Raw genomic sequence first — 26,487 nt, 5'->3', positions numbered from 1 at the left:
AAAGAAACATGCGGTTCAAATGTATTGGTAACAAAAGGCGCTTCTCAATTTGATTATGGGTGCGCTCAAAAAATAAAAATAAAAAAGTGGCAAGGCGCGCACGAAAATTTAGCACGGGTGAAACGTAACGCTCCTTCTGATAAAACCAGTCAGTGCTGGCTGCGCCGAAGCAGCAAAGCTAGTTTCTTTTGGTTCGCTTCAAACGGGGGCATTATGCACTCTCATTTTCTTTTTTTTTCTGCCTTTCGCAAGATATTTTAATGTGATAAATAGAATGAAAAGGGGGTCTGAAATAGATACAACCTGGCAGAGTTTTATATATATATATATATATATATATATATATATATATATATATATATATATATATTCGTGAAACAAGAAGATGCCAAAATTCAAGTAAAAAATATCTTTTCACCTAGATAATTGCTATTTTAACGCATTTTGACGGTAATGTAAAAACTTAAAAAAAAAACTTAGATTTCAAAAATTATATTAGCGTCAAGTCCATAGCCTCATCTTTAAATATATATCGGCTAGAAAAAGAGTAGGTCAAATCAGTTTAATGTGACTACGTGCACTTTCGTTTTTGTAAAACAAATTTGAAAACGTTTTCAGATATTGTATAAGCTTTTTTTATATATAATCTTATATGCATATCAAAATACTTGTCGACTTTTTCTAAAGCCGCGATCCGGTTTCTTTCTTTTTATAGGTTTCTGCCTATCGCGCGTACTACAATGCAACAATAAAAAACAAATATATATTTTTTTCTGCACAAATCTAACCTATATTTATTGTGTATTGGTAAGCAGCGCTCGCGTACGCATCGTTTGAGGATAACATATTTTAATATTGAACAATTTTGGAATGTTATCTAGCCTCAAAATCACGAACAATTCGTCATATGACGTTGTGTATTAGTTGGTCAAGGTATATTTTACGTAGCATACTTGCCAGCTATGTTAGCAAAATAACAGGCTTCCTGTGGGAAGTTAAGTTTGGTTTACTGGCTAATTAACAAACTCACAGGGATGGAGCTCTTTAGCGTTAAGTATATATTTAAAGTCCGTCTACATGTGCTTGTCAGAAGTACAAAAAGGCCGTTAATTTTTGTGCTTATTGTTAAGTTCACAGGCAATATTTCTAAAGCATTCTATTGCGTTAAAAATTCCGCTTCTTCATATAAACGCATGATTACTAATTTTGCATTTAATAAATTCTATATTTGCTCTGACCTTGATAATGTTCTATGTCTCGCAACTTAAGCTAACTTGATGTCAACTTTTGTATGGGCCTCGATTCCATAGTGTTTACGTTCAAAAACACAGAAATGTTTAAAGAAACGCTCAAAAGCGAACTTAGAGAGCTGAACCTGGAAGAATCCACCAAACATGGCATCTGTTAGTGTCTTACTTTAAATGGAGAGGTCGAAGTTCAAAGCTGCGCGAGAAAATACGATTATATATTATGTAAACTTAATCTCAGCTTGCCCTCATCCGCCTTCAGTATTAAAGACGCAAGTGATTTTTTTTTTTCACACATATATATATATGACTTAATCTTATATCCACAAATATATGCATGCCGATATCAGATTGTCAGTTGCAGCGCAATGACACAAACGATAGGCTTGCTGTCTAATCTCATAAGAACAGGCGCCCGAGGCGGCTCTCTGTGTTCGGAATATCCGCAGTTTGGCGAGTTCGTCCGGAAACCTACTTTTCGTGTGTCGCCACTGCCGGCTACCGGATGAGACAGAGCTCAGGGAATCAGACAGTGGCACGTGACACGAGAGAAAGATTCTCCGCATAAATATGCATATTACTAAATCAGAAGAAAAGGGAGGGAAAGGAACACGCAAAACATGACGAGACCACCAGCGCTTGGTTCCTTTCTTCATTTAAACCTATTTCTTCCTTTTTCATGACTTTATGTTCAGAAACGTCGTCACCATCTCACTCGTGGCGTCACCTTCTTCTTTTATTCACCTTTTTGGTCTCCAAGGCGAAAGGACTGTCCGTCCTCCCTCCTCCACGTAATCTTGGGTTCGGGATTTCCGCTGGCCTCGCACCGAAAGCTCACGTTGCTGTTCTCCCGGGCCGTCAAGTTGCGTGCTGTGAAGGCGTCCACGAAGTAGGGAGCCACTGCACACGCGAGAAAAGGGAAATAACGTGTGGAAGCCACAAACTAATGTACAATTTTTTATACGGTAAGTGGTGACTGGTATAAGCTCAATTAACCTCATCCTAAAAGCTTAAGTTCTAGGTTTGAATTACAGTCACCAAACCGATATCTTGACTCCAGGGAGAGAAAGTGTAGAGAGGAGGTGTTTAAGAGGCATCATAATATATTTCCTGAAACAAGAAAAACATAAATAACGGGCAATACGACACAAACGTTAATATTAACGAGACTTCGTGCCGTCTTGTCCAATATTTAGCTTTCTTTTTGTTTCAGGGTTCAGACTATGAATTTGTTTTACTGTATTGTTACGTAGGACCTTGTGTCTCAGTGGTCATTGGCTTACGACACCTTGAAGTTTCACTTTATAGTGACATAGATTCCACCTCACAGATTTCAAGCGGACGGCTTTGAGGGGCAGGCAGTGCGGAGCTGGAACACAACTAACCGTATCGGCGGCTTTATTATTTCTTTTTTTTTTTTGCCGAGCCAGAAAGGCGATTTAAGGGTAAAGACAAAACTAATTATTAAACATTTTTCTGTTTAAATATTTGGAGCGGACTAAGACTGCACAAAAACTCGCGGCTGACTTCCTTTTTTTATTTTTTATATTTGAAGTTTTTTTATTAAACGGCGATTATCAATGCAAGAATGGTGTTGTCAGCAGTCAAAAATTTCACTCTTCACTTCAAATGACCGACAATATTGCGTTTACGCGCATATCCAACTGTACGGCCCATAAAACAGATTACATGCTTTAACGGGCACTGACCATTACTATATAAATACTTGGGACAATATAAAATAAAAATGTTCACACTTGTACACCTCTCAGATTGTTTATAATGATGTGCAGGGTGGGTCTGTACAAAACAATATTATTGGCTGACAATACTTTGGGAGTTTCTGCTAGTGTAAATATGCTTCGTATTTTTTGCACAAAAAACAGCCCCTTCATTCAAGATTACCAACATGAAAAAGAAGGAACAAACCAGATATTATAGGAGTCCCAAAAAGTATTTTATATTTGCTCATTAATTTGTTGATGTGCTCTAACCTAATGTTGAACCCTACAAAATGGGGAATGTTGCACAAGGATTTATTCCAGGGAAAGAAGATAAAAATTCGGAACACACATTGGTTTGTGTGTGCGCTCGAATGAAGCTTTTTTACGCAGGTCTTACCAATCAAATGTCAAAATTAATATACCGCTAAATATCTTCTTTTAGCGTAGTCTAGGCGAAGTCACCATCCCAACGGAAATAAACTTTCCTCTTCAAAGCATTTTTTCTTACTGATATTTTGCAATTGGAATTTGAAAGCGAACCTGGGCACCAAAAATACGCTGCGGTCGGAAAAGCTAGCTTTCCTGCGGACATAGTCTCCATGAGGGAAAGCCCACTTATATTCAGAAGGGGAAGAACCAAAAAAAAAGTTCGCTGAAAGTAGCTTTGCAATCGTCTTACTCCTTTAATAAGCTCACATCTCGACTTTATATTTTAGTTAAAAAATTCTACTAGCCTAAAGTAAAGAAAGCACAAAAACGAGTATTCAATATGCATGCAATTCAATAATAAGCGGTAAAGGCTGCAATAATTTAATTTTCGTTCTTATATAAATAGCACGTGCGCTCTGCTGCGTGAACTCTTGCTTGCGCGAGTTTGGTTTTGATAAGACGACAAAATTAAACATAGTGTTAACTGCATCTAAAGTCACATAAGAGACATTTAATGCAATAAGTACATTGCGTCCCCAAAATAAAACCGAAAACTAAAAAAAAAAAAGAAACCTGAAGCGCTCCATATGTTAAAAAATTTCTCCATAGCTACGACTCCTGGTGGAGCGTTTATGAAACACGACACGATGAGAAACACTTTTCGGTGTGCCTAAGAGATGGCGCAACTGTCAACAGATCGATGGGAGTAGATGGGGGGGAGCGATAGGAGGCTCGACGAATGCGCTTCCTAGCAGCCATATCACGAAGCTCTCGCGATCGAGCTTCACAATTCAGTCGCCCGATGGCGCCAGTGCTCCAGCGGAGCCGTCGAAGATGAATGCCATTTTTTTAGTGAGCTACATACACTTTTGGTTTTATTTTTTTTGTTCGCGTTCATGTATAAGGACGCAGGTAATTTTTATTTTGCAAGTCCTTCAAGCAAGCGATTGAACATTGTATATTTTGATTCTAAAGATTCAACGTGTGTGCGTGTTTAATTTCTGTACTTCACCACCTATATGTAGTCTTGGACACAGTGGAAACAAATTTACTGGATCGTTGCTTTCCGTCGTGCTTTAACGGCGTGAGCACGCTTGACGCTTACGTCAGGCCGAATCGTTGTCAAAAGTAGGAAGCTCAGGAATCAAGGCGAAACAAATAAAACACCTTTTTTGTAGTATCGTTGAAACTTGGGCGAGACGGTTCTGCACTTGTGATAATTAAAAAAAGCGCGAAAATGGACGAATAGATGCACACGGACAAAGCGCGCTGACTTAGAACTGTTTGTTTTTTGTTGGAAATATACGGAATATTGTTGCGATACTCAAAACATTCACAAACATAGACCGTCATCTATTTTTAACACTTGTCGAATTCTCGGAGGAACACGAGTTCCTTGTAATATAAAGCTATAGACGGCACACTGATACAGCTTGCGTCCTCGCACCGTGAAATAAAATACGCCTCTACAATTTCTTGTCGAAACTTTGTTCTATGCCTACACAACATCGTCGTTTTCTCGAAGATTGGACTGCAGCCATACCTATCACAGTGAATTGCCAGCCCCCCCCCCCCCCCCTCCCCCTCCGGTGATGAGTTCACAGGGCGGGCATGTTATTAATATATCTACCGGTTTGCCCGATAGAAACCTTTTTACACGTCAACGGTGTATGGTTCACCACACCCCTTCGCACTTGACGGATTTATCTTTCGTTCGGAAGTTTATTTCGCTTACCTGACCATTTTTCCTTCCTTTATAAACGTTTACACAAAGCCGTTTTAATTTTAGCGGATCCGAGAACACTGCCGGAAAGCTGTCTTTGTCCAACGTTCTTAAAAGCGCTGTGCCACAATGTTAGTGCTTTGCTTAAATAATTTGGGAGTTGGTGTCTCGACCTTTCTGAAGTAAAAAACAAACAACCGCCTTTGCCTGCATGTCCTAGTTTTTATTTTAAAAATGAACAAAGACTGCGGATTTCGGCACCTCTCAACTTCTTCACCACCTTCCGAGTCACGTGCGCTGTGACGTCGATGGGGGTCGTGCGGGGTTCCGATGAAGCTCTCTCTCTAGAGCCACCAGTGAGCAGCGGGAACTCATCCGCTCGTTACTGCGTGACCGCGTGCTGGCGCAGCGCGAATATATGGGGAAAGGAGGAAAGTCTCATCCGAGTCCGGCCATCCCCGTGCGGCTCTGTCCCCGTCCCCCTCCGGCTTCTGGTGGCTGTTCGCGGTAGCAGACAGAGCTGACGGTTTTGTCGACCTCGAATAGATGGCGCCACTAAAACTCCGTTTAATAAAGGTTTTGTCGATGATACCAGGTTTTTAACGCATTTATATTTATGTTGGAACTACAGGGTTTATAGAAACGTTATCTTTTATCGAGCAGGTATTCGCAAAACTTGCTATCTTTCTACAAGACCCCATTGACGTCATGACACGTGGTTCTCATGGCCGCCGCTCGCGGCTGCGTGTCGGGGAATATTCCGATCTTTGCCTCTCGATTACGCGGCGGAATCGCAACATTTCGAAGGAAGAAGTTGTGCTTTCTGTCCTTCGTGACAAGATAAACAATGTCAAAAGTAGAAGATGTAAATTCTTTCAACGTTGAAATCGTTGCACAGCTTCTCTATGTTTGTGAGCCACCTTATGTATATAAGGTTTAACCTCCGGTATTGTTATAGGTTTTTTCTAACGTGTTCATCCTTGTTGCGAAGTCTTCTCAGACAACCTTCTGCTAACCCACTAGAAGGTTTCGCGGATAACCACTTCCAATTAGACTATCCACCTGAGAACCGAAACTTGCTACCATCTTATGCTCGCACGACTTTGATAACGCTGCCTGTAGGCAACTTCACACTATACATCTCTTCACCACATTTGAATGACTAGAATTATATGAAAACACTCCTTTCTTAATTCTTGTGCAGTAAAACAAACACAGGCATTCTCCTTTAAAGTCAAGCTTTAGGTCCAAATACTGCAAGCCGTCTTACTTACACTGTGTACCCTTTTGTGAATTTGAACCCACATAAACGCGCCTTAAACGTTTCTAACATTTATGTTACCATCACCTTCCGACTGACTTCAGAACTTCCCCCCCCCCCCCTGGTCCCCCTGCCCTCCCCTCCCCTCCCCCCGAAACGAAACCAGATAATTATCAAGGTACCAAACAACACAGATCCCTTTCTTCTTCAAGACTGCTCTCGATTCCTTCATCACATTTTGTAAAAAAGATGTCACTAAACCTTGGCGCTACACTCGACCCTATACACACTCCCCGTTTCTGTACAAACTTTTTCTTCCTAAATACAACAAATGTACACTCCAAATAGAACCATTTCAGTTCTAGAAACCTTTCCAGACTTATTCGACGTGCATTTTGAAAAGCGATTATTCCGTAAAACTCAATGCATTTTTACACCGCCTCTAGCAAATCTTTATGTGGTATGGCCATAATAGGGCTCTTCAATATCAAATGATACCGTATCGCATGAGCCTGGGTTGTGTTCCTTCAGAAACCCTACAACACTCTCTGAGTTGTTTACCCGGAATGGGCAACCAGCTCATACGACGCCATGTGCCGCTGCCAAGATCATTTCTGGAAGATTGTCGTCGTAAACGGCATAGCCTTTTGATGCGTCTAAACAGAAAATAACACATTGAGGTGCGACCTTTTTTCCCGTTGTACTGACGACCTTAGTTTGTCGGGCCGGCCCCATTTCTTCACACAGCTGGATTTCCCTTTATTTTAGCTTTCCTAACGACACGTCACCGACCGCTTTGAAATTCTTATGAGTGGCTTCTATAGCTTTTTCTGAAAACACCTCTTCTTGTACCACCGCAGAGACCCCTTTTTATCCGCAACCAGCAGCTTCAAACGTCCTTCAGGACAATAGGAGATAACCTTAGCCGTATTAGGCCTAGCCCTTTGTCTACCTGGCCCATGAAATAATGCCTCCAACCGCTCCAAAGAACACCTTTGTTTATCTCCTTCTTCCGCCTTGACGGCTACATTTCTAACCAATGACAACAGTTCTGAAGGCTTCACCGTTGCTTCACTGGCGAAGTTTGGTCCTTTTCCCAGCACCTGTTTCTACTGTTTTCATCCTGACATTGACTATGGGAGGTTTCTACGTCGAACCATCACGCGGTCTATTCGTTTCATTATGAAATAAATTTGTTTAACTGTCAGTATGGTTTGATTTTATTCATTTGCTCTGGAGGCATGTAAAATTACAGGTTTCGAGTGGAAAAACAAATATTAGGAAAGAATCACATGTAACGAAAAACAAAAGCAAAAAATAACAAATGAAAAATGAAAGACGTTTAAAGACGCACCTTTTGAGGAAGAGGAGGAGAGGGTACGATGGGAAGGCCCTCCTACTCCTCCGCCCCTCCTACTCCTCCGCACCCTCCCCACCTCCTCTCCTCTTCCTTCCCTCCTCCTTCCGCTGAATTTGTTCATGGGTGACGTGACACGAAGTTATGTGACGTCATTTTCACCCGCTAATGTTAACGGGGAAACTAACTTTGTGTTGACGTCACGTGACGTCAACACCAATTGAGTGTTCCATTAAATTTAGTGGAAAACCTGTGACCTCCCATAATGCAACGCGCGTGGTTGCGCCGAGGGCGAAGCCGCTCATCCTGGAAATGGGCGCCTGAGAGCTGCGCTCTAAAATAGGTTAGCAAATTAACTAACACTTTGTTGAATAGATCACGACCAACAATACGAAAAACAGAGCCTGCGAGTCGGCTCTATTCAATGAACAAAATATATGTCAAATCTTCTCGTGCACTCAACAAAATGGTTTAATTTAATGTGCAATAGTTTGGCTCGGTAATATAATATCTAGTGTAAAATTTAGAGCAATTAGTTGTGTGGTTCTTTTCTGAGGGACGTTCGACCTCGTAAGTTTTCCTCCTGTACATCCTCCATGTAGCAAGTTCTCGAATTCGTGCCACGAGTCAAAGTTGCAGTTGAAGAAGCTCTGTTTTCGTTACCATCTAAGTCTATTCCCGAGCAGGTAGAAATAGAAAGGAAACTAATTTTAAGAAACGTCGAATCACGACGTCTTACCGACGACATTGAGGTAGCCGACCTGATTCTTCATCGGTCGGGTGTTCACCTGGCACATGTAATAGCCAGTGTCTTCGGGCTTGACGTCGCGAATCTCGAGCTGCCAGCTTCGCAGGCTGCCGTGACTCACGCGGATCCTGTCGTTCTGTACGATCACGTGAGTGTGCAGTGCCAGCAACGTCTGCTTGTCCACGTTCAGCCACGCCACCTGGAGGAAACGCCGAGAGATAGACTGGGCTCCCTCTCGCCGAATGTCAGGAAGAAGTCGAAGGCTACAATACTCCTGTTTCGCGGTACGTTAACTCCGAGCGCAGGAATCTTATACACACTGAATGCGCACTGATCCAACGCGTAAACACCAGGAGCGCCGTGAAAAAACAGCTTTTGCGAAGTTTGATTGATTCCATCCACTCTCCTAGCGTCCCCGCCTTTTAAACTCGGGTGAAACAAAGCCCTGAAGCAAGCAAGCAAGCCATCGGTCGCGCCTGCGAAGGGCTGTCCCTATTGGTTGGGAAAACTGAAATGATCCTACAATTTGCTCGACTTGGCGTTCACCAGAAGCAGAGTCTTCTCTTTCGTTGTAACTAAACCTCGCGCGTGTGCAAAGCGCGAGCCAAGGCTGACACCTGAAATCACCATATGAAATGATGATGGCATATTTTACATTGGATCTTTGGTTGGGTTTCTCTTTTTCCGTGGCAGCCTAGAGGTAATGTTAACGCGTAATACAAAAACATAACGGATGAATTTTAATAAATATGCCTTATAAAGGGTGGTCACAGGTCGCCAATATTGTAACTTAGTGTACCCTGGCCTTGAAGGGCATGAATTGTTGTTAGTTTATGATTGTCCCTTACGAGCGGAAGTAACTTACCACAGCAATATTGTAAGTACGCTTTGAAACCACAGAGGCATGTCAAAGTTATTTTCATCTCAAGATTTTTTGGGCTGTGCACTCTTCGTAGAATAAGCATCTTTTTTTTTTTAAGAAAAAACGCGCAAAAAGTAGTTTTCCCACATTTTGTTTGGAAGTTTCTTAGTACTTGGAATTTATGTGCCGGTCGAAAGATATCGTGTTATAATTTTGGTTTGCGATATTAAGAGAATTCGCATGGGAGTGTGCATTCTATAAAAATGGACGTTGATGTTAAGGTGCTATTTGCCCAGTTGATTTGTTTTGTCATATGTTGATTTGATCTGTATTACGAATGACAGTGCTTGTATGTAACAGCAGAACCGTGGAGCTTCTTGTATAGCCTACTTCCCTGACTGTGATGCCGAACCTTTCAGGCGGAATAGAATAATATTATATTACAATACATTTAATAATTATGTTCAATTTTTTACTAGTTATTCTTGACTTCCTCTTTTATATAGTTCGCAGTTTCCAGATATGTGGCTCATTGTGAGTTTTTTTAAATTATTTTCCTTACAAACTTTAGAAAAGACAGTGCATAATTTTTACCGTGTAGTTTCCTAGGTTCTCAACGACGCACTTCAAAGCCGCATTGCGACCTGCGGCCACCGTCAAACTTGGAATGGGCTCCGCAAAGTAGGGCTCGTCCTTGTGAACAGTCACCTCTGCAAAGAAATAAAACAACAGATATTGAACGCAAAAATTTCTAAACTTTTTTAACAGCCAGTTGAGAAGTAAGTAAATCACAACCTCTGAAATAACAACCCTCATTTAAAACCATTTGTATCCAGCAAAGCTTCTTTCCTGATTATACTGTCGTGACATTTGTTCACAGCAATCTGTAACGTTGCCAGATGGAAATACCGCCATCTGAGAAAAACGTTTCCTTGTTTGGTGGAGACGGGCATTATGAAAATGCCACCTGATTACGACGCCGTGTGATCAAAGGTCAAGTAACGACTAATATCGTTATAGTCTAAAAATATAATATTTTGTTGCGGCTCACTAACCCAACTGCGCACAAAAGTTCTACGTCGATAACTTATTTGCCAGCCTTTCGACCTGGATTAGTATGGTTTCATCTAGTGAAAAACGTGAATACCGTTTGAACGATGTATAAACAAGTTAAGTAACAAAATTAAACAAAATTCACAGGAGAACTTACCCCAAACGATTATCAATAGTTGTTGTCCTTTTCTCAATAAAAATGTCTGAACTGCAAGTTTTCTTTTCACTTAGTTTACACTTTTTGGTTGTTATATTTGTGCGGTCAAACTGATTTTTGTTTTACTCCAACAAAACATTACGAAGTCATGAAATTACGTAATATTGTTTTATTTCTTTATTTTTAGTGCAAAAATCCGACGTCACGGGCTCAAAAGAGTTTCTTAACTCAAAAACTTGAGAAAATAAATACACCGCAACTGTAAGTCAAGCAAGCACAAAACATACGAAGTTCTTCAGGGCCACAACAGACCAATGAGTTTTACCTTACACACATACACAACCAACAAACAAAAAAGCAAACATTAAACAGAAAAGCAAACCTCTCCTAAGACCATTCAGTTTCGTTTGAATGCTCGGCCATTGGCTTTCGGAGAGAAGTGAAAAATAGGACGGTATGTCCTCAATTGACTTGCAAATGCATTTCCCTCCACCGTTGATGGAACGTAAACTCGAAACACAACAAACTCTTATTCTTAGCTATATGATAGAAACAAACACAAATACACTGGGGCTATGATCGATGTAGGTTGCAGTCTCGGAGACTAAAACCTAACCCAGAAGTGAATTAATAAACGGAGTCCAAGCAGAAAGTTGCCGGTGTCTTTCGTGAAAATATAACAAGTCACCAAGATCAAGCTACAAGATCTGTTTCAACAAAAGTACCAGGCAATAAACGACGCTAAGAATTCCGGCAGCCAACAGATAAAGCGTGAAGAATAAAGTAGCTAGGAAAGCTGTTATCGAAATGCGAACGAACCCGGAAAGAATTTTCGTTAGGGTCGTGACACAGAGACGGATTTAGTTCGGTCGTTCATGGGCTTAGCCTGAAACCCCGCAGTGTTCGCGAAGATGGACATTTTGCGTTTGAGTTGAGAGAACCACAACGATCACAAACAAACAAAATTAGAAACAACCTTGCAAAGTCAGATTCGCCGAGCCCGCTCAATAAGAGCAAAACGTCGACTTAGAGCGTCGCAGATGTGATGCGACTTGTATTTGTTTAGTTTTGATAGTGTTCATAACTTGCTTATAGTTATTTTTGTTCAAAAAAAATAAAGGAGAGTGGGACGACAACACAATAAGAAAGATAAGGAAAGGCGGGGTTAAGCCGTTCAGGTTCTACTCAAAAGAACACCAGTTCTCTTTATCGCAAAACCAACTTTCCGGGTGTTTCTTTTTTAAAGACGAAAATTTAATCCTTTCAAGCGTGAAGTATATACGACGAAGTAGATTGAAATGCTGGCGCAAGTGGTAGTGTCACATTCTTGGATAAGTTTATATTAATGTATTTACGAAATGATGGTTGAATATGACAGAAACTCAGGAAATTTAGGTCAAAAGCAGTCAGCGCTAATTCACGGTACAAATCTGTGAAGCTTTATTTGTGCTCCAGACATAACGTGCTTAGGCAAATAATTATACGCTTCATTACTTTATCATCAAGCCCAATGTTTTACATAGAAACAGAGTTAAGTGTTATGAAATTTTGTTCCGAAATGTCCACACGTTCACAAGTTTTTCATACGTATTCACTGTCAAACGCCTTATGCCAGACGCCATTACTGTTTTATTTTTATAGTCTGAATTTTTATATGCAAAAGGGTTTGTTTAAGAAAGAAAATCAACCTAAAACGTCAAATAACCTAGATCATGCTAGTTACCTTTTCAGACTCAAGGACAAATACACGTATAGTGACGCTTGGTTACAAAACCTTGGAGATAAGGCACGGTCATCCCTGCGTCAATAACTGGAAGGGCAACGCGCAGCAGAAGAATTCACCAACCGACAGCGGAACAATTCCATAAAAATGAATGAAACAAGCAGAAAAGAAAGCAACTAAAGTATCATCGAACATTTTCTAAAAATGCAAACTCCGCGATTTGGGAGCGACGTGAGATGGCCTTTTAATAATTGAGTAGCCAACAACAGGCTGCTCTAGCTACCCCTGGAAAACTAGGAGGGATGACGGCGGAAGGCGCTACATCATCGGAGGCGGAACAAAAACAAGATCTAGAGAAAAAAACATAAAGTCAGAAGAAATGATGCGGGAAGAAGAGATGATCGTAAAGAAAGGAAATTTTCAGCTCACTGGCGACTCGTAGCTTCTCTGCGAGACAGGCTGAATAATTTATCGGACAGAGCATTACAAAGCTCGATAGATCACGGGAACGGAGAGGAGAAGAAAAGGGACTGGCGGTATGTGGGCGGAAGAGTTGCCGCCGTCGCCGCGACTTCTTCGGACAAGGAGTTGCAAAATCCTTCGCCACTGAATCACAACTCGAGCCGATCTCGGTATCTGGAGAAAGAAGTCCAAAGAAAGGAATGAAAAATTTAATTGTGGCTTTACTCTGCAGAGTCTTTAAAATCGTAATGCAAGTTGGAGAAAAATTTGTGCGTATAAAAATGTTCATCGCTAACTTTATCTTTTTGCTGATATCCGGTCGGGGCTTACATTTGCCGTGACTATGAGGCACACATAGATACAGATGCACAAAGCTCATAGGTCAAACTATCTTTTGATAAATAGTGGAAATATGCCGGTGGAAAAATGCTTAAGTGCAGCAGGGCACTTAAATTTTAGGGGTGTTTTTGGCTTACGTAAATACCAAATTTAAAACATGTTTCGCCATTGTTTCTAAAGGAGATTGGGAATATAATAAACGAAGAAATAGACAACTCATATTTCTAAGTCACGTCTTACATAAATTCTAACGTTCTTTGTTTATATTCTTTCGAACTTTCAAAAAAGAAAGAGAAACACTTTAAAACTCCAACTCCTCGCCACCATTTGAGCGAGCTGTAATGAGTGTTATATTGAAGATTATTATAACAAATGGCTAACCAGAAGCGTGTTAAGCTCGGTAATACTAGAGTAGCTCAATTTGTATACAAAATAATTTTAGACATATCTAGAATACTACACGAATAACGATACCACTGAACCGAATATTTTATTTTTGCAATCACCGTGTTCTGGTTTTGTTATTGCTTTAAGCATTATCTCCTGATCTTATTAAGGTCGGTGAACATTTTGCCAATGCATAGAAAATAAGTATGTCTTAAGTATGGCTTTCCCTGTAAATTGGTGCACAGTGACTTCATAGCCTGCCTGTATAATAAAACAAGATATATATATACCTTTTTTTTAAATAACTTGCTCATGATATGATTATGGCATAGCATCGGAATAACTATAACCAGTAAAAAATACTTGACCACTTTCCGCCTGTGCTAGTCATTGATTTCTTTCATGTCTTGATTCACTACAGTGCGATTCCATGTCAGTTCATGCAACGACGGTTTGGGTCACTTTTTTTTAAATATTTTTACAAAAATATATTAATAAGCCATTGTCTTGGGAAAAATACTTCGGTATATATGAACGTGCAGCTAATTTTTTTTTATAGATACAAACTTGGGAAGCTTGAGTCGTGAAAAAGGACACGATTTTGCAGTATAGTTTGCACCAGCGTTCATTTAGAAAAAAAGCCTGCAGAGCTTTATATGTGTCTGTTTATTATACAAACGTTTCGCAACACGTGCAGAAATCAATATTAAATTACATCCAAAATTGATATAAATAACAAATTACGAAATACGTCAAGAAAGCCTAATAAATTAAAGTATTCAGAGGGTGCTTCGTATTGAAAGACTGTTGTAAACACTAAGTGAAATATACCAATTTTCGGATAGTTACCGGGAGCTTAAAATGACATAAAAATTATTTTATACCATTCGTTGTTGTTTTGTTGTTAATTAGGAAATTCTGCTGATTTCCCTAAATCCGTAAACATTGCGCAGATATATTTATAAAAAAAAACCGTGTTGGGTAAAGTGTATTTAAAAAGTACTTGAGGTAAAGTACAAACTAAATGAGAAGTCATGCCCTTCAAGTAGACAAGCAAGTACACCGGGAGCATTGTAATTAAAGTAAATTACCATAAATACAGTATATTTTTACGGGTACTTTTTTAACACAATCTTTCTTGATGCTCTTTCATTCTCCTATACAATGGTTTGTTGTTGTTTTTGTTGTTGTTTCTTAAATAGGTATGCTTTGATCCAGGAGTACTTAAGGGTGCATCTGTTTTTTTTTCTTCTTTGAAAATGGCCGCGAACATTAGATAAAGTCAACTGGCCGCATAGTAGTTATTTTCGGAAATGGCACCGAATTCGGAAGTCCCTCTGACCTTCTGAATTCGACGCCGATTGCATAGGCTTGCCACCCAAGGGGGTTAAACGAACTAGGAGAGAGCAGGACCTTTGCCCCGCAGATTCCGGAAGAAATATTCTTGTGGAGGAGTGGTATCTCCTAATATGTTTAACCTTCTCGCATGCGCTTGTCGAGAGAGAAGTAGTCAGACTTTAAAATTCTGCGGAAAAGCCGCCCGCAGTACAAACGGAGCAATGCGTAGTTTGCTCGCGTCTTCCGTGAGATTGAACATCCCTCCCATAGAGTTGAAAAAGCATCATTTTGTAACACAAATTTGACGAGACCAAATTTTGGGAATATACTTTAAAGCCAGAAGTTGTACTTTCTCCAAAAAGTAGCAGAAAAAATACTTTAGGTAAACAACAAGTGCATACACAGAGGATTTACTTCGAGCAAACTACAAATTTTTTCAACCTCATGGAAGTAGTACTTTAAGTAAATTGTGCTTCCCAACACAAAAAAAAAAAAAAAAACTTTATTTTCCTTTAAAAAATGTTAACCTATTTTTTCTAAGGTGTACTAAGGTGTGACGTCAAAATAGTGAGTCACATTTAACCTGAAAACAAGAATAGCGACACCAAATATTTCATAAAAACGGACCGACTTGTCTCCGTTATGGGGGCTCTGCCGCACAACGTCGCGCCCGGGGATGAGGTTTTTGGAAGCGACTCAGGCTAAAGAGCAGATTTCTACTGTAGGCAGTGGAACACGATGCTCGTAGCTCTTCCATAGCTTAGCTTTAGCTTTGTGTTTTTTCCTCCTCTCCTCCCTCCTGTCCCATTTTTCACTTTTTTTTTTTTCATTTTGCCCGTAATTAAAGACAATGTTAGGAGCTCGTGCTAGCCGCGCTCTGCCATCGCCTCCCCTCTTCACTCGAAGCCCTGCACCTATACACAGATAAAACAGAGCATGATCAATATATGGACTTGCACCGCGCACCTGCACGGGAGCATGGGTGCGACTCCTGACGCCACTGGACGAACAAAATAGGTTTTAAGAAAAGTCCCAAGCACGAGGCGTGTGCGCGCATTTTTCAATTGAAATTTCGGTGGCTTCTTACGGCGTTATGAAATACATCTAGAAAATTATTTCCTAAAGGGGACGTCAAGCGCCTTTGCCTCGGAAGCACTTCGCAGCACTAAGCAACACGATTTATTTTTTACGTCAGTGTGAAATGTGCATTAAGATGCAGAATGTCTCATTGGAGTCGCTTGACCTTGGCGAGGACGAGGAGATTTGTTTCGCGTTATGTGATGCAGGCAAACTCGTCAAAATGGTTTAAGACCCTTTGGTCTTGGTACAGGAGTTTTAATCATAGAGCGAGAAGTTCATGTAGCATTCTTACATTCGTGATGTTTAATAAAGGTTAACACAAGACATCAAATAAATTTCAACACTAAAAACGGTAATTTTTCACTATGAATTTGCTGAGAATCAGACGGTTATCTACCCAGCCGAAGTGAAAAATATTCAATTAGAAATAAAAAGAAAAAACTCAAGTTCGTCTTGGTCAGCGGCGTGGCACTGACGAATCGCAGCAGGCAGCGAAGTACCGCTTTCTTCGTCCTCCCTAGTCCCACCGTCTTGCATAGCCCCCCTCCCCCCCCCCCCCCCCAAACCCTACACACACACAGAACGAACTTAAGATCCTAGACTGATTAAGTTATTGTCACTGCAAAAAACTGTTGAACTGCTCCGGTATAAAGTGACAGATGTAAACGTGCTCTACCTGTCCGCAGAGCAGGTTAGGAATTTCCGTGCGGTGAAGCAAGCAGAATGGGCGACGGTGAAGCCTGTCTAATTCATCCAGTCGTTTCGTCTGTGGAATACCTCACACGCAACTGAAGACTTCGAGATTTTGTAGGCATAGCTGGCCGCGCATGACCAATGTGCTTATCGTTTCGCAGTTATTTGTGGACTAAATAATGGTATTTCAAAACACGTTTCTTTTTTAGGAAGATATAGATACCCGATTTTGAATTAAATGGTTTTAAAATTTAATATAAACGCACAAAGTACCACTCAAAACGCCTGGAACTAAGCTGCAGAGACCACAATAACGGAGACAAGTCGGTTTATATTTAGGCAAGGTTTGATATCGCTCTTGTTTTGAGGTGAAACGTTACTCAATATTTTGGGTTCCGAACCAAGTACACCTTAGTGAGAATAGGGTAGATTTCTTAAGAAAAATAAACTGAGGTGTCCTTTTCATCTAAATATTTATGCGTATTATGACACATTTTAAGAAATCAGCAATATTTTCTAATTCACACCAAAAGAACAACAAATGGTATACAACAAACTTTTATATTATTTTAAGCTTTGTGTAACAATGCACATTTTAGTATATTTTTACAAGTATTTACAAAAATCGTGTAAATAAAAATAATTTCTTCATGTGTGTGAAAATTCGGCTATTCTTACGTATTTTGTAATTTATTGTTCATAACTATTTCAGATATAATTTAATATTCTTTTCTGAAATCGTTACGGAACATTTGTTTAATAAACAAAAACATCTATAATTCCGTAAGTGATTCTGTTTTAAAACTTTACGGAGGCGCTAACTATCATGACAAATATTGTCATATTGTATGAATCGAGCTACTCAAATTCGTACTTTTATCTGTGCAAGACGAATTTGATACGGCGTTCACAAATATCAGGATATTTCTTCCAGGGACATGGCTCACATATATTATTTTTCCAGAAATTAAAAAAAAATATATGACCCAAACTTTCATTGCGTAAACTGACATGGAATCACTCGACTATACTTTTGCTGACTGTTGGTACGTGTAGTACTAAAGTTCCAAACTATATTAGACGTCTTTCAGCAATTTCATAATCTACAACTAGACCAAACAAAACTGGCGTCACGAGAAACGTGTGTTATCAGTGGCAATAAATACCACCTTGTTTTGTAATAGCAACATTGATTATCACAATTAAGTATCCATTATACCACTCAGCCTACTTACATCACCATTCACACATTTTGGTGTAAATGACAGTGTAAATGGTGTAAGATTAGCAATATTAATAGGAACATAACAGAAAAGTGTTATGTTCTTATTAGTATATTGTTAATATTACAAAATTTACACCATCATTGACACCAAAATTATTAGCTTTTTGCATCATGTAATGTCTTTTGTGTAGTTTTATGTTTATACAACCACCATTCTTTATCAGCCGAATAATTACAAGCTACGTGAATTATTGTGCTTACCTCCCGCCCCTTCCAAACTAGAATTTAAAAAAAATCTTCTGAAGTCTTTGATACGTTACCGACGTTTTGCTAGGAGACTTTGCTCTTCTCGTATATTCTATAGGGCAGCTAAGCTGCAAGTTGACATCCCGTAAAAGCGCAGCGCTTAATCGAAGCGTGTTCTAAGCCTTTCTCGTGACGTAGGACTGCCTGTCTAGGGCGTCGCTTTCCTTTATTTTCGCTGGGCTCCTGAACGAAACGATGTTTCCTCTTCTTCCACTGCCTCAGGTCTCGGTGAGGCTTTCGGAGAATCGCCGAGCTCGTCCGTGACCCCGAATTGGACTGGGACGCCGTCGTCAGCTCCGAACCTGCACGAACGATGGTACCACCCGAGGGAAGCATGAAATATACAGATTAGAGCATGGTAAGTAACAAAGAATGCTCTTTACGATATTGTAGTCTCAAACGCCAAGTTAGCTCTTAAAACTTTCGGTGTTATACTTCGTTTCAGCTTCGGTCCAGACGCAGCCAAAGCTACAACCGCGAGCTCCGGGCTTTCAGCATCCCTGCCAAGCACGCGCGCTCGCGCAGTGCAAGCACTGTTCTGGGCCACATGCTCGCGCTTGTAGCATCGGCTGCGTCTGGACCGAAGCTGAAACAAAGTATAGTAAATGCAAACAATATTCACAAAATTTTGACAGCGTCGCTCGTTTAAAAACAAAAAATCAAATATACTCCCTCAAAACACTTTGGAGCTTTAGTATCGTTTACTTGTCACGTTACAATTGTGTCTAGAATTTCCATTGAGTAGTGCGCCTGCCTATTGATAACGTTTGACTAATAAAAAAATTGGTGAAAACAATATTCGTTTACCCCACATAATATACCACAAAAAAAGTATTTCAAGCGTATTATATGCTCAAAATGGCACTGTGTTCAAACGCAATATATATATAAAAAAACAACTTGTTTACTTTTTTTTTTTAGTTTAGAAGATTGGTTTTGTTTTCACTTAGAGAAACACTTTTTTTTATTAGAACTAGATTGATGAGAGGAATGTTTTGTCATTCCTAAAAGTGGTTATCGCATGGTACGCTCGTTCTTTTTTTTTTTTTTTTCTGAAACCCGTTCTATATTGTTTAAGACAAGAGCGTTGACTCTCTGACGTTAGTCTCGCAGCGGAGAGGCGAAGCAAGGCAAACACGCGCGGCCACCTCGAGCATGCAGATACAGCCATAGAATTGTTGCCCCGCTCGCTTCACGCTTTCGAACTCCGTTCCACGCCACAGGCACGCCTTTTGTTCCCAGCGTTTCAGGCGTACGCAGATGGCCCTGTGGGCGGACTGTCAGTTTAAAGCTCTGAAAAGGACGCCCGACCAATGACCAGCTCAGTCGGCCACTGTTCACTGACAGGCGACGGACAGTTGACGACAACTTAATAGTTATCCGGCATCAATTCTAGCCCGGCGGCATCGGCGGCAGCGACCAGCGCCATCTGGAAATGACACGCCACAACAAGGGACTCATTGAGGATGCAGCCGTTCGCATTAAACCCCCGACGCAATCCCCACCGAAACCGTCCGAGTTGATTTTCACGACTGTATGTAACTTTCCAGCGCCGTTATTTTTTTCTTCTTTTTTATAGGTAAACAAACAGCGAGCGGTTTATTTGAGCGACTTGCCTACGAATTTGTTTTTGGTTTTAGAGAGCGTGGCGGGTGAAATTAACGAAACGGTGTGGGATTTCGGAGAGGCTTGTGTGACGCGGTAAAAGAGCCTCGCTGAAACTGTTAATTTATTCCTATTTTGGGGTGAATGAACCGGTGAAGCGGTTAAATGGATAATAGTGGAACTTCAATAGTTAATGTAGCCGCTTCAAAACGTGTCTGGTGGTGTTTAGCATGTCGATAAACCACTCTGAGTGTTTTTTTTTTTTTTTTAATTTTGATTTTATTCAATTTGAGTCATCTTGACGTCACGCATGAAACCACCGTTTTAAAGGTGCCCCGATGGGGTCTAAGATCGTAAAAATATGAAGCTATCTTACCTTCTGGCTCTATGCATCCTATAAATTCATAAATAATAACGATGCGCGGCCAAATTTTCAATTTAAAAGCAATCAAAGATCGAATTTTTGTCCGGTGATGGGAGAAGCATTGTTCTGGCAGCCAGGACGACATCTGACCAAGTTTTACAGCGGAGCTGTTAAGGATTAGGTTTTCAAGGATCGCGTCCCGCGGATTACAAATGATGACACCGAACTCTAGACAGCTACCGCCATTTATGAGCAACGGCAGCAACCAGAGAACTGGTTGCCGGTGTCACTCATAGATGTCGGCAACCTTTGTTTAGAGGAACAATAGCGGGAGCGGAACGAGCGGCGATGTGCGCAGCAGCATGAATAGTTCCGCAACCGCCGCGAAGCCGCTATCGCCACAAGTTCCACTACGTCGAGCGCTTCAGATTCCCTTGCGAAAGAAGAGCAGATTGCTCACCTGGAAAGCCACTACGAAAAACAGAAGCTACAGCTCCTCTTCTTCCTTCGCAAAAAAAAAAAAAAACTAAAAGTTTTTTTGTTTTTTTTTTGAGCAGTGACGTGTTTTATTGTCAGCTCTCGAGCGTTCCCTCGTTGGCTTGAATCATAGTCTGGGCTGTAGGGGCAACGAGCCGCGCACCTTCGAGGTATCACTCCCCGCTTCCACCGGTGGGAGGCGCGAGGATCTTTCGCTTGCTATTGGCTGACAGTGGTCTTAGTTTCGAAACATGCTCCTTTCATCGCTGGAGATGGCCTCGGTGTGTTTCGATCTTTGATTGCTTGTTTAATAGGGAAATAAACCGCTTATCCTCACGACTTAACAACTTCTAGGATCCTTAGAGCCAGCAGAGTGAGATATCGCCATATTCAGGCGATCTTAGAAACCTCGTCAGGGAAACTTTAAGAATAACACATATTTCAAGATCAAGACAATAAATTCATGTTCTAGGAAATCGGTTCGACTCACGTTAACATACTGAACGCTCTTCAACACCAGCTGGGTGAATGAAAAGAGGTTTTTTTTTAATCTAAATATTTTAGCGTGGTATAAAACTGGGCAGATCAGGAAGGCAGAGTACGCCCTAGTACACTCTCAGAAAAAAAGGTGTATTATTACACCCCTTGTCCCATATAATACACCCCAAAACTTCAATTCGACGTACAGCGCCCCATAATCGAACAGGCGGCCTTAAACTGTGCGAGCGGCTTGATAGCCATGAGGTACAACTTATTAAGATAGCTGATGTGCGTAATATCGCATACAAAAAATATTATCGAACTTTCCTTGGCCGTACTGCGAAAGCTCCATATTTTCTTTCTGTGGTTTTTGATACGTACTTTAGCAATTTAATAAGCTGCATCGCACCGTTATCAAGCCCCTGGTAAAATTTGGTTCCCTTCAGTTCGACTATAGGGCGCTGTACGTCAAAATGAAGTTTTGGGGTGTATTATATGGGACGAAAGGGCGTAAGGTGATACCCTTTTTTTTTAGAGTGTAAACCCTCACTTAATACGAACACTCTGTTGTTCTTGTTGTTTTCACGTATAGCGTAGGGTTACGCAAACGGACTGATGCTTTCGATCACTCCTTACGCTAATACTGTAGAAAAATTAAAGTTATCTTATTCCCGAGAATAAAGTTGGAAGACAGCTGAATGTTGACCGTGTCATGAACAGCTGTAGAAAAGAAAAAAAGAAAATAGATGGTGCTATGGAGAATTCGGCAGCTTTGAAATGGCGCCGGCTACTCCAAAACTTGAAAGTGATATGAAATAAAACCTAAAAAGATAATGATTTGAAAAAGAAGATTAAAAAACAGCTCTAAATGTACGCTTGCGTTTTTTTTTTTTTTTTTTTTTGTTTTATTTAGATTGGGAGTCACGTTACATTTCGCTAAATTTGGCGGTACTAATCGTCGTGACAACTCAAAATTCCCGCTACTTTTAGAGGAGAGAAGCTCCCCAGTTTATCAAAACGTAAAGCGACTTTTACCTTCGAGGCTATACAACGCAAGAAATGCATCATTGAATGAGCAATCGTTTCAATTTAGTTCCAAGATACCAAGGAGTTGTTTTGTGGGAGTTAAGGACGTTTTGCTTATGATTATAATGCAATTGAATGCAAACGGGCAAGGCGGATCTTTTCCGGACCAGGCGGATTATTTCGGTCGCTCACCAGTCACCTAGCTGTGTTTGGAGATTTGTGTTTGTCCTTCGTCCCTCTTGTTCCCCTTCTCCAGGGATTATTTTCGTCGTTTCGCTTATGAAGTGACGTCACGTTACACGACGTCGCAGTGTCTAGTTCTGGCGTTACGTGAAGTCAGCTTTTTGCGCAAAATTATATCGGCCAAATCTATCCCCAGACGGATGGATGGACGGACGGACAGACGATTTTGTCTGAGAATAAAGGACTTGGTTAAAACAAAAAAACCTTCATACCATCAGTGAAATTTGCAATGTCAGACGTTAGGGAGTGACCTTAATTTTTGTTTACTGTTACGTGGTGGACTATTTATAATTTATACTATGCGAGGGCAGTCGGTGCCCGAAGAGTATGAAGTGGTGGTCCGGCTGCGAATGCAGAATATAATAGGCAGTCTGCCAACATTGTCTGACGTGTGTCTCTTCCTTTTAAAACAGTCCGGTCACACTGATCGCACACAAATAGGCAACATCCTTTGCCTTCAAAGTCCTGTAATGCATGAAATCAAGTATTTAAGATGTGATAATTTAAATTTCTTTAGAAAACTATATACAGTCGTGTGGAGTACATATGTCATGTGGCATGAAGATTATATATATATGAAAGGTCAGGTGACGTTATGTCACGTGACGCCAATTTTGCCACTAAATTTAGCGGGGAAGCTACGTTGGTGTACGACTCATGCGGGACATCAATTTCCCCGCCAAATTAGCGGGAAAACTAAATTGGCGTGTGTGTGTGTCGTGATCCTCAGATCCCGTGACGTTCGGTCACGCGACATCAGAAATTCCCCTGTAACTGTAGCGGGGGGAACTGAATTCATGTATACGTCACGTGAAATCAATTTCCCCGCTAAATGTAGTGGGAAAAACACAGACAAACTTTTTTTCTGGATTGGAGGATAGCGTTAAAAACACTTTCATGCTTTAGAACTGTTTGCAGACACGATGCAGGCTTATACATACAGTGGAATCTCTTTACTTTGAAACCGAGGGGGACCAGAACTTTGTTTGAATAATGCAAAGTTAGAATTACCGGCAGTTTCCTTTTCTATAGAAACACATACGACTGGAGCTGCATGTTAGTTCGAATTATCTGCGAGTTTGAATTAACCGACTTTGAATTAGCGAGATTCCACTGTATATGATGCAAACCTGCCTCGAACTTGCTCGAGGCGCCGATATAATGCTGTCATTATATCTGCGTCGAATACCGCGTCCTTGGTATACAATGATTGAGCACTGTGACAGCGGCGTTTATGGGCGAGCTGTGAACCCAACAAGCATGCCGTCAATCAATGCGAACTACAGAAGACAACGCTTGCCCGTGACGTCACAGCTGATACTGGCCGAGGAGGGTGAACTTCTCAGGCGTCTGCTAAGAGAAGAACGCGGAGTCAGCTCAATATTAACACTCACCCCGTAGCGGCCGTACTTCGAGTGCCCCGAGCTGCGACAGCCTCGGTGTGGAGTCCACGACGCACGCGTACAAGCCAGCGTCGGACGTCCGTACTTGGGCGATGCGCAGCAGCCACGAGTTGGGCCTCGTGTGCTCGGCGCGGACTCGCTCGTCGGGGCTCAGCACCCGAGTCTCGAAAACTAGCATTTCCCCGGACTCGGCTCGGTACCAGGATACCTGCGGAAGAAAAGGTTTCCGGTGTGAAACCGACGACAAAGAGTCCCTGCGTACTGTTGGCAGGAGGGTAAAAGGTGATACGTTAAAATGCGCCAATTGCTAGGTTATAACGTGCTCTAATTTTGTACTTTCATAAGACAGAGGACACTGTTATTGCGTTTTTATTTATGAATTGTACATTAAACTTTTTTATTGTATGCAGAGTACTGATAAAGCTTAATGTCGCCGCTCGGTGACCAAAATATTGATCCATCGCCGGCTACTCAAATCTAAATTGGTCACTTCAACGGATAAAATGTTTTACTGGATAGTAGTAGGGGAGCCAAACTTTTACCACGTATTTTGACCGGTAGGCCCAGGATTAGCGAAAAAGCGGACAAAATGGGCCATTTTGTGGGGGCGTGAGGTTTAGGCAAGGCTGTGCAGCTTATTTGGCAACTGGGTCGAAGACTCCAAGTAAACTAAAAGTATGCTTCGGATATTAGACATATACTAAACAAATACTTTATGTGAAACGTTTTGCTTCATAAAAATACAAAATTTGTATACCTTATTGTGTTCCCTAATGATAAACTCGAGATAGGGAGCAGATAAAAACAAATGAACGGACAACCACACGCTCCGTCCAAGCCGGTGTGTGTGATTCTTCGCTTTTTTTGTCTGTTCTTAGTGTCGAGCTTATAATTACGAATTTAGTTGACTGGCTTGCGCGTGTTTTTTCTCTGTTGTCTTTATTATTTATTTTAGCGAGGGTGCATGCAAACGTCCTGTCTAATGTCTCCACCTTAAAAAAAATGTACAAGTGCAGTAAAAACGCAGAAACTTTGAGAACGTGGTAGCACTATTTAGCACGGACGAAAGGGGAGAACAAGACAAAACTGCGCACATTGTGTTGTCCTGTTCTCCCCTCTCGTTCGCGTCAAAAAGCGCTGCCATATTCTCAAAGTTTCAGCTCCAACTCGCCCAACAAGCAGAATTGATCAAGAATGCAAATCTTGTCTTTCCACTGGCCTGACACGACTGCGTGCTGGTGCATTGCTTATCCGGATTCAGACGGCCAGACATAGAATAAAGGCCAGAAATAAACCTCTGTTTCTGTAGCGCTAGCTTAATATATCAGTTTACGATACCTAATGAATGTTTTAAGAAACATCCACATTTATAAATAGTATTGACATTTGCAACTTTATTCGTTTCTCGATTTGTTAAAATGTTTACGTTTGTTAGATGTAATTTTGTTAAAGCTGTTGTTGTTAATTTGCGTATTTTTTATTTATTAATTTTTTTGCTTTAGTTAGAAGTCATACAAACAGCATCTTTGACTTGTATGACGAAGTTTATTCTCCTTAGCCATATCGGATGTAGGAGATAAAAGAGATGGAGATAAAAATAAAAAAAATAAAGAAGAGATGGAGATAAAAATGAATTTCTTTTAAAATACCATTTAAACACATCTTAATGAATAACATTATATTGATATTGAAAAAATAAAAAAAAAAACAATAAGCAGCCAATTTCCACTTTGGGTTTTTTCTATTGCAGGTAACACGATCTCGTTTTCTTGCCTAACTAGCAATATTTAAATACAAAAGAACGTACTGAGTCCGTTTGACGTTTTTTTTAGGCATAACGTTTTATGCTGACTGACTATCTCTGTTTTTAGACACAGAACTTATTAAATTAAAAAATATATATATATATATATTTTTTTTTTTTCTTCCTGACGAAGGCCGGATTCCGGCCGAAACGTCGAAGATTAAATCGTCCGTTGTTGCTGTTTTCACTAAGGGTTTTTTTCTTCTCAGTTTTATATATATATATATATATATATACCGGGTGTTTTTGCGAAGACTTTCAAAAATCCTAAAAATTAGGGCGATTTAAAAAAAAAAGAAACTCTCTTCGGGAACAAACTACCAGCCACGGCGGGCGTCAGATATATATATATATATAAGTGAATACTTAAAAAAAAGCACGGAGGTGTTTACCTTGTGAGGTCCGAGGTTGTAGACCAGGCAAGTGAGTGTGACGTCGTCCCCTTCCGCAGCTAGGGTTGTCGGGATTGGGGACAAGAACAGAGGCTGTCTGTTGGCGCACAAACCTGCGATGAGGAATACATCACACGTCACTCTACCAGGATCATATCTCATACCGGCCAGTAGGGATCGCATAAGTTTGAAAAGACGATAAACAAACAATAAACTCTGCAAGTTTGTCAGAAGGAGTATACTGCGCCAGAAAGAGAGATACAAAATGAGGCAGTGAGCACACAGATATTCAGGAAAAGCATTGACAAAATTTATGCAGGGTCCAGGAAGCCATCCTCGTTAATGTAAACGACGCAAAAAAACACACAAAAAAACACACCTCAGTGCATTGAACAGGTTAAGAAATTCCCAAGATGCGCAAAGACTGGCCGTTTGCGCGAAATACAGTAATACGCGTTTTCCAGAGAAAAAAAAAAACAGACATAAATTACTGACCTCATACTGTACCCTTTCATACTGTCTGGGAAGTTGGCAACAAAATGTATAAGGGTATGTAAGGGTAACTGCGTTTCTGGGCAT

General features: G+C 40.7%; 1 protein-coding gene across 1 annotated transcript in view; it reads right to left on the bottom strand.

Annotated features, from left to right (window-relative positions):
- Nucleotides 1–26,070, bottom strand: part of LOC8034316 (hemicentin-2) — a 76,220-nt gene extending 50,150 nt beyond the window's left edge. The window contains exons 1-7 of the mRNA XM_042289150.1: nucleotides 25,909–26,070; nucleotides 23,700–23,920; nucleotides 20,751–20,775; nucleotides 18,256–18,390; nucleotides 9,946–10,059; nucleotides 8,481–8,688; nucleotides 1,992–2,147 (exon numbers count right to left, since the gene is read on the bottom strand). Of these exons, the coding sequence (XP_042145084.1) occupies nucleotides 1,992–2,147; nucleotides 8,481–8,688; nucleotides 9,946–10,059; nucleotides 18,256–18,390; nucleotides 20,751–20,775; nucleotides 23,700–23,920; nucleotides 25,909–26,070 (1,021 nt within the window). The remainder of the gene's footprint in view (nucleotides 1–1,991; nucleotides 2,148–8,480; nucleotides 8,689–9,945; nucleotides 10,060–18,255; nucleotides 18,391–20,750; nucleotides 20,776–23,699; nucleotides 23,921–25,908) is intronic.
- Between the last annotated feature and the right edge of the window lie 417 nt (nucleotides 26,071–26,487).

The sequence above is a fragment of the Ixodes scapularis genome, unplaced genomic scaffold, assembly GCF_016920785.2.
Source record: "Ixodes scapularis isolate PalLabHiFi unplaced genomic scaffold, ASM1692078v2 PGA_scaffold11__112_contigs__length_91849675, whole genome shotgun sequence".
Taxonomy (NCBI): Eukaryota; Metazoa; Arthropoda; class Arachnida; order Ixodida; family Ixodidae; genus Ixodes; species Ixodes scapularis.
Note: the sequence above shows the minus strand (reverse complement) of the source record. Positions and strands in the feature narration are given on the sequence as shown.